Genomic DNA, 15,426 nt, shown 5'->3' with positions numbered 1-15,426 from the left:
GTGGTGTTGGGACTTTTGGACAAACAGAGCATGCAGAGTTGAGAACGCTGCTATCAGGCCTGCAAGACACATTGTGTGAGTCCTGTAGCTCAGCGTCCGTGACTCCCTGAGAGCCTACGATAAACCGACACTCCCACTTAATCTGACCCAGTGTGTGTGTATGTATCAGAGAGAGAGTCTGCAGCACACACACTTACAGTTATGTCCATTTTCTCCTGTAGCATGTTTGAGTTTCCACTTTAAAGCTTTAGGTTATTTCTGAGGCTATTATTGTTCCTGAGGGAGTGTGAACACACACTACCAGTGCACTCATGTTGTCCGGATCGCTCAATGCCAATTATTGTCTGCCTGTACGGCAACAGAAAAATTGTGACTAGATATCTACAGTACTTCCTGTCTGCATCCCATCTCTCTTTCACTCAGAATAAAATGTGTGTGTGCTGCTCTCGCTTTAAAGGGGTCATATAATGTCATTTTTGTACAAGCTAATATGATTCTTTAGGGTCTAAATTAAAAGTTTGTAATATACTTTAATAAAAAATTCTCATTAGTATTGTAAGAAAACACACATTTTACCTGGTCAAAAACAGCTCTGTTTTCAGCACGCCGTTTCAGTGCATGTGTCTTTAAATGATAATGAGCTTTGCTCACCCCGCCCCTCTGTTCTGTGCGTACACCATTTAAAATAATAATACAAAAACCATAACGCGTTGTTCATTATAAACGTGGGATTATGAATTATATTGAGAACGTCGTACATAGAAAACATGCCATAATGTACCCTGAGTGTAAAAATAGCCACATTCATCATGAAGCGTGCAAGCTATTTGCAAAGATTAATATAAAGGTCAATAAAACGTTACACTCACTTGTTCTTCTGGAGGTTCAGCAGGAACACGAATAGTTGGTACTGATCCTTTTTTCTGGAGCAGCTTCTTAGCAAAAACAGCTTTATACTGTCCCTCGTTTGTAAAGCAGTCTCGAGTCTGGTGAAATGATTCGCGCAAACATGACAGCATTGACGTTGATCGTGGGGAATATTCCCTTCGAAAACAAACTCAGCCACTGCGTCTTCAGCTGTACGGATTTAGAAACATCATCAATATGACTGCTGTGTTCGTTATTACACCCAAGAACAGAACACCACAATCGTTAGACGCCATTCTGCTCAGCACTCCAGCTATCAACAATGATATGATTGACAGCTCGCTCACGAGGGCGGGTCTGTGTTTGAAACGCTGCTGTCAATCAGCCATCGTGGGAGGGGCGTCGATATTGTGACGTCACAATATCGAACAGCTTGATTTGAGACAGGAGGAAACATATAAGAAGATTTAAAAAAAAACACTGGATGGATTTTTATCATTTTATGATGGTTGTGTACAGGCACTGCCAACACACATTTCAGTACAATCAACTTGTAAAAGTGCATGTACCATTATATGACCCCTTTAAGTGAGAAGAATGTGGCGACAGTACAGGAAATCACAACCCACACCTCAGTTTTTCACTCCTTTTTTGTTTTTTGCTAGGATCGTGCTAAAGTGAATGTTCATGTCATCTAATGCCTCGGGTCTTCTTCCAGCAGACGTGTGAACCGCTTTGCTGTGTTCTTAACCCTTAACCCTGTGTCTTTCCAAGTTCATGTCAGCGGTGGAATTGTTAAAGTCTCTGGGGTTTTCTTCTAATCTTGTCCTTCTCAGTGGAAAATTGGCGAATTTATGGACATTGGTCCAATGTCAAAGACGCTTCTCAACCTCATGCCTTGAAGTCAGACTAGCTCATGGTTTTACATGACAGCCCTTATTGGCCCTAACCAAGTTCACCAAACATGGCCTAGCAGGTCAACCAAGGAGGTCTAACGTCTTCCAATTCCTTTGTTAACAACTGTCCTGAGAAGTTAAAAGCCAACTAAAGTTCCAGACAAAACAGTTGTATACCAAAACAGAAGATGTCATTGGTATACATCTACTGTGTTGACGAAATGCGGCTACATTTTGAATGGAAGTCAATGGAGAAAGCAGAATGTTGTTTTTTTTGGTAGCAGAATGCTAATCAGTTAAATGTTGACCCCATTGAGGTCCAGCCGCTTGTAGTCCACTTGATCAATGTTAGATCACCTTAGACCTGTTAATAACCATGAATGACATTATTAAAATCAATGCAATGTGATCTAAAACAGGATTTTCAATGAGAAAAATAAAATAAAAAATAGAGCAGGATTTAATATTATCCCTTGGGAATTGGTTGGATCATAACAGCCTTAAGGCCAAAGTATACTTTGTTTCTTGACTTGACTTAAGCACTTGAAAACAAAGTCCACTAGATAGTGCGCATGGTGCGAATGCGTCTTTCCACACTCACGGCTAAAGGAGAATACTTTAAAAGATGGAGCAGAACGCAGTAAATAAAGAATACCAGGGCCTTGAATATGATACGTTGTTGGTATTAGTGTCTAATCTGTTAAAGAATCGTTCATTTGAGTCAATTTTTTTCAATGGTTCACAGAACTGGTCTGAATAATTCATTGGCTAAACAAATTAATTGATTTACTCTCAAGTCGGACTGAAAGACTTGTTGGCCAGAAAGATAAAACAATTCACAGAACTGGTCTGAATAGTTAATTCATCCAACAAAATGATTGATTAACTTTTAAATTGGACTGAATGACGTGATCATGAAAAAGAAATAATGATTCACACAATCAGTCTGAATGATTGACAGAACTGGTCTTAATGATTCATTCACCCATCTAAATGATTGATTCACTCACAAATTGGACTGAATTACTGAATAAATGAAAGAATGATTGACACACAACCAGTCTCACCAAATTAAATGATAGATTCACTACACAAAATAACTTGTTTCTGAAAACTGATTTGCTTGTGAAATGGACTGACTGATACATTCACAAACCGGATTGAACAATTAACTCACGAATCACGAATTTGACTGATTTGGTCCGATTGGTTCTTGAGTCGACAACTCACTGAATCACTGAACCATAATGAAATCTTTGAAACAATATTCATGTGAAACTCTTGAACTCTTGAAGGGATGGGTAGTACGGCAATTTGTTTAAAAAAACATAAAAATACCACATTCACATTACATAAATGAGTCTTCATGAAGTCAACATCCACTCACATGTAATCTGAGCCCATATCAGCAAGGATGCTTCTCTCATCTGCCGTCTCCCTGGAGACAGCAACCATGGAAACCATGACAGGCCCCATTGACTGCAATCCCACAATTCCCTGTCCATTCGGCATGTATGGTAAAAGCTTTCGTCTGGAGGGCTTCTTTATTCAGGTGACTTCAAAGGTAAATTAGTTTACCTGCAATCGATTTGGCACACGAGAAAAAGACAAGGACGCCCTCCAGATCTAAAGAAGCACAATAACAATAAATCTCAAAATACATTTTAACCACAGCCTGGAGATGAAACACAGTTTCATTATGAATTCCGAAAAATGAGAAGTTTCGTTACATGACATATCAAGGTAGGACTGACAAGAGGAAGATCTTAAGTGCTATTCAGACGGTAATTGTTTAACATGGATGTAAGGTAATATCAGCATTATCAGGCACTAGATGGAATAGGAAATGTCAGTGTTTTTCTACCACTACAAAAGATTCGACTCAACATTTGTGAACATTTCTATCAATCCATTTCATGACCGAATAGTCCAAATGTGAACAAACTGATCAGTTGAATTCCTGAATGAATCATTCAGACCGGTTTTGCGAACCATTTCAAATGATTCTCTGACAAGATTTGATTTAACAATCAGACATTGATCAGTAATTTTTCCAGAAGTAAATTACGGATGAGATACTTTTTGACACTTTTATCATTAGAATTTGGGTATATGGCACAATTGAGGCTTGTGTCAGCGAAATGTTTTGAAAAACATTAATAAAAACATTTGAAAATGAATAGTTGTCATCACCACTTTTCAAACTTTGCTTTTTTATTTTGCAAGATTTATGTTTAATTTTACGAGTAAAAAATGTATTCATATAGGCAATGCAACTAAATCTTCTAAATGCTAAAACTCCCTATTTTAAGGTCAAATAATTTATGTAAACAATGTGAACAGGTTCGAAGAACCAATCTGAATGATTTATTTCAACAAACTCACTGGCTGATTCACTCTCAGATTGGACTGAATGACTTCACAAAAAAGCTATAGAACAATTCACAGAAACAGCCTAAATGTACGGTGGCTGAGAAAGCTTAACGTGCAACTAAAGAAAACACATCTTCATCAGTTTGTCAACACATTTACTGCAAATACAAAGCAACCAAATATAGAAATGAGCTGCAAATACTCACAATGCAAGCAAATACAGAAACTTGCTGCAAATACTCACAACCAGATACAGAAGCGAGCTGCAATACTCACAGTGCAACCAAATTCAGAAATGCACTACAAATACTCACAATGCAACCAAATACAGAAAAGAGCTGCAAATACTCACAACACAAACCATATTCGGAAACACACTGCAAATACTCACAACGCAACCAAATTCAGAAATGCACTGCAAATACTCACAACGCAACCAAATACAGAAACAAGCTACAAATACTCACAACGCAAACCAAATACAGAAACAAGCTACAAATACTCACAACACAAACCAAATACAGAAACAAGCTACAAATACTCACTTCACAACCAAAAACGTTCTGCAAATACTCACATCGCAACCAAAAACGTGCTGCAAATACTCACAACGCAACCAAATACAGAAACAAGCTACAAATACTCACAACGCAAACCAAATACAGAAACAAGCTACAAATACTCACATCACAACCAAAAACATGCTGCAAATACTCACATCACAACCAAAAACATGCTGCAAATACTCACAACGCAACCAAATACAGAAACAAGCTACAAATACTCACATCGCAACCAAAAACGTGCTGCAAATACTCACAACGCTACCAAATACAGAAACAAGCTACTGTACAAATACTCACAACGCAAACCAAATACAGAAACAAGCAGCAAATACTCAAAAAGCAACCAAATTCAGAAACACATTGTAAATACTCACAATGCAACCAAATATAGAAACATCAATACACCATAGTACATCAGTACATTGAGTACATCAAAACTCAATCCAAAAATGTTGACTTATCAAAAATAAAAATAAAATATCTGGCAAAAATTATAATCAGCAGGAATTTTTGCCTGGACGATGGGAGAAAAGACATTTTCAACTCAAACAGCAATTTTTTAAACAAGTTTTTTCACCTGTAAATGACAAAGCAATTACCGCCTGAATAGGGCTTAAAAAGCAATTTCTTTAAAAGCAAATATCTCCCTTTGCTCTGAACTTTGAGCATTGCAACTTTGCAGATGTTGTTTATGCTCAAACAGCAACATTACACAATAACTAAAGTTAAAAAAGTGATATCATAATCAACCACCCCTTTAATAAATATATAGATATTTAAATTATAACTGTAAACCTTTTTTCTTTGTTGGTCAATGAAAATATTGCATCTCTCCTCAGTACTTTTGTGTCATATCTTAGAGTCAAAGTGAAAGGCAAAGATACTGATTCAATAGGCCAACCTGTCCACACATATTCGGCCATCTCTTTAGATGGACTGTGCTTTGACTGGCAGGAAAGTGGAGTGCCTGTATATTTTGCTGTTGTCTGAAAGATCTCCAGGTTGGAGCAATAAAAGGCATTTCTTCCAGTTGCGTTCCTCCCTTTAGCCATTAAAGAGTGCCTCTCGCTAAACAAATTGCACATCACTCCAGCGCACGGGCCGACGTAGAGCGAGCAATGTTTTGAAAGCTTGAGATTATTGGGCTGCCATACGTGCGGCAACTTAAAGAGAGAGATGGAGAGCGTTGTATAACAGTTATTGTGCGCTCACAAAAAGGACCATAACAATACAGTATGTGCTAAAACCCCATTTGGCCAGTAATTGTTTCTCAAGGGAGCGTCTGTAAAATAATGTTTGTATGGCTTTTTCTGTGATAAAACCGTAATAAAAATTAGTTTTGACGCCTATTAATTAATTCAAGGAAAAAATGTTGTCCAATAAAGTTGCCTCATATGTAGACAGTCACATGATATTTCAGTGTGACACTGAGTGAATGTGCTGAAACCTTTAAGGACTACAACAAGGACATTCCTCCAGGGTTAGTGACATCACCAACCCTAGAATTTACATAAACCCCGCCCCCTGAACACGATTTATAGATTATCAAGACAGAATATGCTAATCAATGACTAGAAGATAACTACACATCAGCTACATAAATTCATCAACTAACCATTCAGAAATGTCCTGTTGCATTCTACATGTTGTCACTTCTTCTTGAGTCTCTCCATCATTGTCTGAATGCATTTTGAACATAAAAGGCTAAAAATGTTCAGTGTATGTGTGTGTGAGGTAAAATGACATGAGCTCTTGAAGCTCCGCCCTCTGCCACGAGCAGCAGCTCATTTGCATTTAAAGGAACAGACACAAAACGGTGTGTTTTTGCTCACCCTCAAAAAGTGACAATTTTAACATGCTATATAACTATCTGTGGGGTATTTTGAGCTAAAACTTCACATACACATTCTGGGGACATCAAAGACTTACTTTACATCTGTGAAAAGGGCATTATACCACCCCTTTAATTTACGGCCTACAGCCGAATTACAGCCGTGCAGATATAGAGCCATATCGCATGGCTACTCGTGTGACATTGCTTATATATTAAGAGGTTATTGTTAATCCAAAAGGAGATCCAGTTTCATGACCCTGAAACACAATCCACACACACAAGGAGTCTGAAGAATCAAAACATACTTCGCCAGACTTGTTACATTCATTACATGAAAAGGCCTTGAGTACATACACCAATTGTGCACTTTTCAAAGGCACAAATCAAAGGCCAACCTAAATAAAGCACTACCAGACCAGAATCACTAAACACCATACGCACAAGCCCTATATTTACTCGGTTTTCCAGTCATCCTACTTTTCCCATCCTTTCAGATCTCAACATCTTAAGATTTTTTGAAGAATGTTATGAATAAATAATTATATCAAATATAATACATAATGCATGTAATATATCAATGACAACAAACAAATAAAATAAACAAACAAATAAATATAATTTCATGACTGAAACAAAATGAAAGTGAATAAACAATTATCTAATGTTGTATTTATAATATACAATAATACATAGCCTATAATACATTAATAACAAAAAACAAAACAAAAAACAAACAAAATAAATAAATATAAATAAATAACAGGGATGAAAAAATGAAAGTGAATAAACAAATTAGATTTTTGGGTAAACTATCCCTTTAAATACATTATAAGTAAGGGAAATTAGAATTAGCCTATGCAATCACTAAAGAGTTTGTGAAAGAGTGAATAAATTGCTCTATATTTGTTCTGAAATATGAGAAACACACTTACATGATGTGGCATTGTGTGAAATCCATGTTGTGGTCTGTGGAGCTGGAGTTGGGCTTATGGATGAAGGGATGCGAGTCACAAACTCGTCTACCTCGTATGACTCTAACACGATGGTGGAAAGATCGACTGGTGGTGGTGGTGTAGTAGTCATTTTAAATCAGTCTTTAAAATACAAATGCATGTTCAAAATCAAATGTATGTACAATCATGTTTTTTTTTGTTTTTTTTTGCTTCAATACTTTGCATCTACCAAGAAACGGCTTGCATGAGACTCTCAGTTAGCTCTGACACATCAGCTGCGAACAGAAAGTGTCGACACTCGACAGTTGTCCGATATTAGACTGGAAGCTGTTGGCTGCGGCACAGAATCTCCAAGCGTGATCTGGCTTCTGATTGGCTGCCACTGCACGCATACAGTCCCACGCCCTTATTTTTAGAAAATTAATCGTTGGATGAAACACTGGTGAGCGTTCAAAGTTATCAGTCAAGAACATATGAAACTGTTTACTGACGATCTTGGGCAGTTCACGTAGTACATGCTGCAATTTTCATTTGGCTTTGAAAGAGTTTCCCTCCCCTATTTAAGAACGATTTTTACACAGTCTCAGATATGATAACCAAAAGGGTCATCTTCAAAAGAGGAGATTAGCAGTAATAGATGCACATATAGGCTACAGCTAATTAAAGACATATCAACTGTGTTTAAAGATAAATGATGCTGAGGTAAATTGTGTTACCTCGATCTACTTAGACAGCATTTTAAGGCAATATAAACATGCTCGAAGTAATTCCATTCCTTCTACAATACATTTTTGGTACACAATTTAAGGCAGCACCTTATGTTTCCTTTACAAAGAAGGAAATCCCAGAATGCAGTGCAAGCTCAGTGAAAAAAAATCCAAGATGGTGGAAGACTCAAGAAATGATGATTATATACACTTATAATTTAATAAATACTTAAAAAGTAGCAATAAAAAAAGTGTAGTATAATAAACAACAATTATTTAACTCAATATTTGTATGTAAAGTACTTCTCAATGCATATTAAGCTATGTGAACAATGTATCCAAAATGGTGGACGAGTCGACTAAAAATTCACTTGACAAAATATCAATTAAAAACATTCTTATAAAAAGTATTTTATTCAATTTAATGGGTGCTATATAATTTTTATGAGTATTAGAATATGAGGTTGTTAGCTTAGCAACAAGCTAACATAAAATTTTACTGGAATCAATAAGAGACAATTCTTTGTAATAAAATGGCAGATAAGTGCAGAGAAATGCTACACTTCTAATATGTTAAACCTTGAAAAGTATAGTTTACATAGTATTGCAGAATTAAAAAAAATATTTTTGTGTGTACTGTAGGCCTACCATATATGCTTCTTTAAGAAGCTAGCCTACATGTAAACAAATGTAAGATGGCAGATGTGTCGACTAGAAATTCACTTAAAGGACAAATCCAGTGAAAAATGAACCTAGGGGTATTTAACACATGGTTACCGAGTCGATCGTTCCCTGCGATGCGTTTTCATGAAAATCGAATGTATAGAGTTTTATCTTTAAAAACAGTATAGCTCATAGCAGTAGTATATGGGGCATAGAGTAAGTAAAATTAAATCGCTAGTTAATACCACTAACAAGGCTCAAAATAGCCTCACACTAACACGGTAGCATAATGAGGGTCCTTACATACAAACCGAAGCATTGAGAACTTTGTAAGTGTACAGACAGTTTAATAAGAAGATACTTTATAAAGACAGTACATTACGCATTTACATCCAGGATCCATCTTGGAAAACAGTCTCGACTAATCGAGCCACGAACGCCGTGCTACGTTAGATTTCACAAACGTAACTCCTATCGACCAGCTATCCTATCGACGGCGTTCGTGGCTCGATTAGTCGAGACTGTTTTCCAAGATGGATCCTGCATGTAAACGCGTAATGTACTGTCTTTATAAAGTATCTTCTTATTAAACTGTCTGTACACTTACAAAGTTCTCAATGCTTGTTTGTATGTTTGTATGTAAGGACCCTCATTATGTTACCGTGTTAGTGTGAGGCTATTTTGAGCCTTGTTAGTGGTATTAACTAGCGATTTAATTTTACTTACTCTATGCCCCATATACTACTGCTATGAGCTAATCTGTTTTTAAAGATAAAACTCTATACATTCGATTTTCATGAAAACGCATCGCAGGGAACGATCGACTCGGTAACCATGTGTTAAATACCCCTAGGTTCATTTTTCACTGGAATTGTCCTTTAATTCAATACTGAAAAACATTAATAAAAATTTTAATCTACTATAAATACCATTTTAATCAATAGTTTTAGTCATATGTACTTTTTATTAGAGTATCATGTTGTTAGCTTAGCAACATGCTAACATCAACTACTGGAATCTTACTCAATCTGTGCTCTTTAGGCCCCTAAGGACAATACCTATAACAATAATTATAAAGTTTTAATAATCGTTCTATGAGAATAGCGGAGTCCTAACAATGACACAGAGGAACAATATAGCTGAAATCACTTTTTAGAACGTTTTTTTCCCCAGCTGATGAACGATAAAAACATAGACAGCCAATCAGAATCCACCTGACTTTGATCCTGAAGTTGACTAGATATTCACTTATTATTCAATAATGAAAAAGTCTAGTCTAACAAAAAATATTTTACCTAACATTTAAGAGTGCTATTTACTTTTTACGCTTATTAAATTTTTGCAGTGTTAGCTTAGCAGCATGCTAATCCTAAATTCAACTGGAATCAGTGAATAGTTTGCCAACTATGTTTAACATTCTAAGTCAGTCAGCGAACAGCCAGTCAGTTTTTGTCCTAAATTCAGCATAAAGTCACATTGAGGAGGAATACGTGCGTTCGGAAGCTAATTAAGGTGTTGTGGATTATTTCAAACTTTTCCCAGGAAAAGGCAGAAATGACACGAAGGACCAGGCGCCTGTGATGAGTCTTATTTGTCAAATTTGAAAGCGTCGCCGCTGACAGAATGAGACCGACAATTAGTTACATTGCAGGTGTTGCCTTGCAGCATGGATCTAATGTCCCCACCTTCTGTCACAGCGAAAGGGCAGCGTGTCCTTACGAAGCTACACAAGGGTCTCATGACAGCAAAAAAAACCAACAAAGTGGAGTGAATGACAGAGCTGAAACTTACCAGGCCAACTGCAGCAGGTTGTCTTGCCTCGTTTCACCAACTGACGTCCACTCACTGGAACTTAGTCTCGAGTTTGATAGTGTATGCAGCTAAAGGGCCATGTGCTGAACGTCTCACCCCTTTATCTTTCTGTCTGTTGGAATGTCTCTCTCTGGTGTTTTTCAGATATGAACCTCATATTTTCTCATGTTGGCTATCTGAACTTGTAGCCCCACCCTTTGAATTCAAACAAGCTGCAGTTGCTCCCTGGACCAGATATGAAGAGGGGCTCTGGAGAGAAAGACCCACACCCATAAACACGTGTGTTTGGAGGAAGTTGGCTGTGGAGAAACTGGTGAAGTCAGCACGCAGATGTTAGGGCCGTGAATCAAAATAGTAAAAAAAAAATCCCATTTATACTTTTCAAAAACATGGTTCTGCTCTTATTGTGTCTGATTGTATTCCAAAAGAAAATGAAACAAATCTTTAACCTAATCTTAAAACCAAAGGAACAACTTTTCTTTTTTGCTGAAACCACCATGCACTCTTTTCAACCCTTTTCCTTCAACCATCTGCCTCCATTCTGCTTCGTATCACTCACTTTTCATTATCCAGTCAATTCCCAATGGACAGAATTAAATGTTCTCATTGAATATCCAGTTCCCTTCCCAGAAAAAAATTTGATTGCAGAAGTGGGTTGCAACCTCTGGATAACTTGGTGGTCTTGGTGCATTAAACTGGATTGTAGGTTATAAAACTTTTAAGCTTGACAATTTAATGGAAGTAATGGTAATTTAAAACTCATCTGCTTTTATTGCCATCTCCAAAATCATCATATTTGGTCATATTCTTCAAAAACCTGCACTTCATACTGCATATATTCACACTTTCTCGAGGCCTGAGTTTTTGGATCAAGTTTTCATCAAGTGTTCTTCTTTTACAATCCCTCTGTTCCTGTCAAAACACTTGGCTGTACAAAGTTAAATTTGTCATTTCACACAAAAGTAATACAAATCTTATCCAGTTCTATCTGCACTGCGGTGGAAGAGAAATTCAGCACCTACTCGCCTACGAAGTAACACGCTTGATATAAATGGGTTGATGTGTAGTGAAATTGCTCCAAAAATGGCGAGGAACAGAATATATTACTACATAAAACAGAAAGTGTGAGACCTCAATAATCTCTGGAGTTAAAATAAGACCTCAATGTACAGTTACATAATCTTCTCAGTATTTATTCACTGATCATTCCCAAAACACCCCTAAAGTTAAAACAAACGACTCCTAATCAGAGTATTCTAACGTTTACACATAGTTCACAGCAAAAAAAAAAGACTTCTCAAGTTCTTTGTTAGTGTTTTTGTGACTTGTTTCCAAGTAAAAATATCTAATAATCCTCAAAATGAGATAAATTGACTTGACAACACTGTATAAGATATTAAGGCATGATTTAATTTATTGTATTTTAAATATTAATGTGTTTTGTCTTATTGCACTTTAATTTTTTTCATAAAACATCCATCAGTGTAGTATGACAAAAAACATTGTATAATACTACAAGCAAACTGATCTCATGAGAAAACATAACTATTTTACGAGGTGTAGGAATTCCTACGATATGATTCATGCGGAAACATATTTTAAGGAAGAAAAAATATATACATGAAAGTCCGCCCCTAAACCTAACTGTCAGTGGGGCGTAATCAGTGATGCGTCATTGGTGAGCTCTGGCTATGACGCAAGGTGTTGTGGATGTTTGTTAAATTGGCCAACCCTAGTCTCACGTAGTCAGACCTTGAGAATGACAGCAGAAGGTCTGGACTCCATAGCAGCTTTCATTGGCCAATGACCGCCATGAGGCCTTCTGACTGACATGTAAAGCAACCAATCACAGTTTGTTTTGTTCCGCGGTGTGTAAAACTCTTGGACTTATTTTAAAAACTATGCCGCTGACTTTACAGATTTCTTATACTTCTGAAAATCCAGCGTTTAGTTGATCCAGATAAGCACGTCATTGTCACAGTTGTAAACATGACGCCCTTCTTCTTCCATGAGGGGGTTTGGCGTCACGGCATCTTTGTTTCCAGTCGGACCGTTAAAGAATGCGACACACACGTCTCCTGGACATCCTGTAGAATTCAACCAATCACATGACGACTTAGAAAATCCTGAAGTGTTTATAGTTAAGTGTGCTATATGCATCAGACGTTTAGCCAGTGGTTCGTCTGAGGCTGAGACTAGTCCAACACTAACTTTAAGTATAATAAAGTTGTATTCTAATGATATATAGTACAAATGACAGAAAGGAGACATCAACTTTCTGTTCACGGCATTCATCCAGGGGGGAAGCTCTTGGGGCGAGAGGCGGAAGGCGTTAAGGGATCCGGAATGGCTTTTTAATTACAGCCATTTTCTGCTCAGAAATGAACTGATGCAGGCTGTCACCGAGACCCCCCCCCCCCCCCCCCCAGCTACAGCTGGATCATATGGGCGAGGATATTAATTACTGAGAAAACACATGCACTGACCTGCTGTATTCTGTGTGACTAACGGAAAGAAAAACAATGATAGTAGTGACTCTTTACATTATTTATGACTGCCTAATGTTTAGTGCAGACTTCGCTAATTGCGTTTTCAAACAAACGTATTAGCAAGGAAATTAATTAGCATGTGTGTGCGTTTCTTAGTGCGGCAGTTAATCAATGTTAAGATGGGTGACTCTACACTGATAATGTTAACGAACACTTCAGCCGAAAGTGGAATTCCTGTTGTTATTTACTCACCTTCATGTCATTCCAAACCGGTATGATGTTCTGTCTTCTCTGGGACACAAAAGGAAAAGTTCTGAAAATATGAAAAACTACATTACAAAACATTAAAAATGACTAAATATATATATATATAATATGACCCATAAAGTACTTGGTATTTAAATGTTGCGGACAAGCCTCATCAATTTGTATATGATGTTCAGTGAAATATCAAGGAGGGAAAATGTGCTTAGTCTGAATACAATATAGATTTTGCACGGCTCAGAAGAAGATTATATTGACAGGTAAATTCATGTTTCACTGACATATTTAGAGATTTTTAATCATGTTTTTCTCATACAATGTCTGTAAAAGAATAATTTAGCAAAATGTGGGGTTTTTTGGCTAACTCAGGCATCCTCTGAGAAATCCAGCACAGTCCGGATAGAAATGTCTCCAGTATGTTATCTTTTTCACAATGCTTCTCCTAATTTATTCTGACCTTCCTTCGAATACCGTAACTACAGCTAAATTTGTCATTAGGCCTTCATTATGGATTTGGACCATTTTGCCAACTTTCCGACTAAAATAACAGTTGGTTCAAGTACTGCTGGCATCTCACTTAGCGTTAAAAGAGAGCTAAATCAATAAGGAGAATCAGATCTTCTCAAAATGTGCAGATACTCTAGTAGCAACGTCAGTCGTTTAACTCTGGTGCACAGTGCAATTTTTGATGTCCTTTACGATTGTTGTTTAGGATTGTACAATGTGATCCAGGGTAAAATCCATGGATTGTGCGACATCAACAATATGTCAGAATGTATGACGTGCATTAGCTAAGATTATGGTCACCCCTGACAGAGTTGAAATTCTGGTCGATAACGATAAGCAGAAAATTATTTTTATATTATGGCGGATTACTGATACTGGACAATTTTATAATTGTAGACTATTTTGTCTAAATAAATGTGAGCATCAGATGACTGTAAATGCAATCTAAATGTAAATTAGGGAAAATAAGCATGCACAAATAAACATCCAATATCGGCCGATACAATAAATGAAAGTCGAGTCAGAACTAGCCGCCATAGGCTAAGATTCATCGCGGAAGTAATCATTTGGCTACAGAGCCCCTATAAAGGGACATGGTAAAGGAGAAAAATATGAGATGGGAGGAAAAATTATATCAGTGCTTTTGGGTTCCTACTCTCACCTATGGTCATGAGCTGTGGGTCATGCCCGAAAGGACAAGATCCCGGATACAGGCGGCCGAAATGAGCTTTCTCCGCAGGGTGGCTGGGCGATCCCTTAGATTTAGGGTGAGAAGCTTGGTAACTCGGGAGGAGCTCAGAGTAGAGCCGCTGCTCCTCCACATCGAGAGGGGTCAGCTGAGGTGGCTCGGGCATCTTTTCCAGATGCCTCCTGGACGCCTTCCCGGGAAGGTGTTCCGGGCATGTCCCACCGGGAGGAGACCCTGGGGAAGACCTAGGACACGCTGGAGGGACTACGTCTCCCGGCTGGCCTGGGAACGCCTCGGTGTCCCCCCGGAAGAGCTGGAGGAAGTGTCTAGGGAGAGGGAAGTCTGGGCATAGGATAAGCGGAAGAAGATGGATGGATGGGTTCACTTGCAAAATGTTTGCGTTCCCCTAAAAATTTTAGCTTCGGCTCGCAAAACCTTTGAGTTCCCACGCAAAGAATGCAAAAGTTTGGCGAATGAATGCAAAGGTTTTGTAAGCGAACGCAAAGTTTCTCAGCGAAACATGCAAAAGCATTGAAATATATTTTTTTGCTCTCATGCTCTCAAATGGGATCTTTACTAAAGAGTTTTGAGGAGAAATATCATAGACAAAATTTCGAATGATAATAAGTAATGATACTTTAGTAGCCCACATCTATATGAAAATTCACATGATCTCACTTGTTTCTCATTGTCTGCAATAAGATTAAATGGAGACCCTTGCTTTAGTCTCATGTTGCTCAGATGTTTCTCCTGAAGAAAAGACCCCAGTGATCTCAAAAGAGCAAACACAAAAGTTTTGCGAGGGAA

The 15,426-nt window shown here is 37.6% G+C and overlaps 1 protein-coding gene across 1 annotated transcript in view; it reads right to left on the bottom strand.

Moving 5' to 3' along the window:
• Positions 1-10,944, bottom strand: part of LOC311085064 (uncharacterized protein) — a 40,084-nt gene extending 29,140 nt beyond the window's left edge. The window contains exons 1-2 of the mRNA XM_084117469.1: positions 10,651-10,944; positions 7,469-7,630 (exon numbers count right to left, since the gene is read on the bottom strand). Of these exons, the coding sequence (XP_083973595.1) occupies positions 7,469-7,619 (151 nt within the window). The 5' untranslated portion in view covers positions 7,620-7,630; positions 10,651-10,944. The remainder of the gene's footprint in view (positions 1-7,468; positions 7,631-10,650) is intronic.
• Positions 10,945-15,426: the final 4,482 nt, after the last annotated feature.

Source organism: Abramis brama (assembly GCF_963993115.1).
Source record: "Abramis brama genome assembly, chromosome: 6".
Taxonomy (NCBI): Eukaryota; Metazoa; Chordata; class Actinopteri; order Cypriniformes; family Leuciscidae; genus Abramis; species Abramis brama.
Note: the sequence above shows the minus strand (reverse complement) of the source record. Positions and strands in the feature narration are given on the sequence as shown.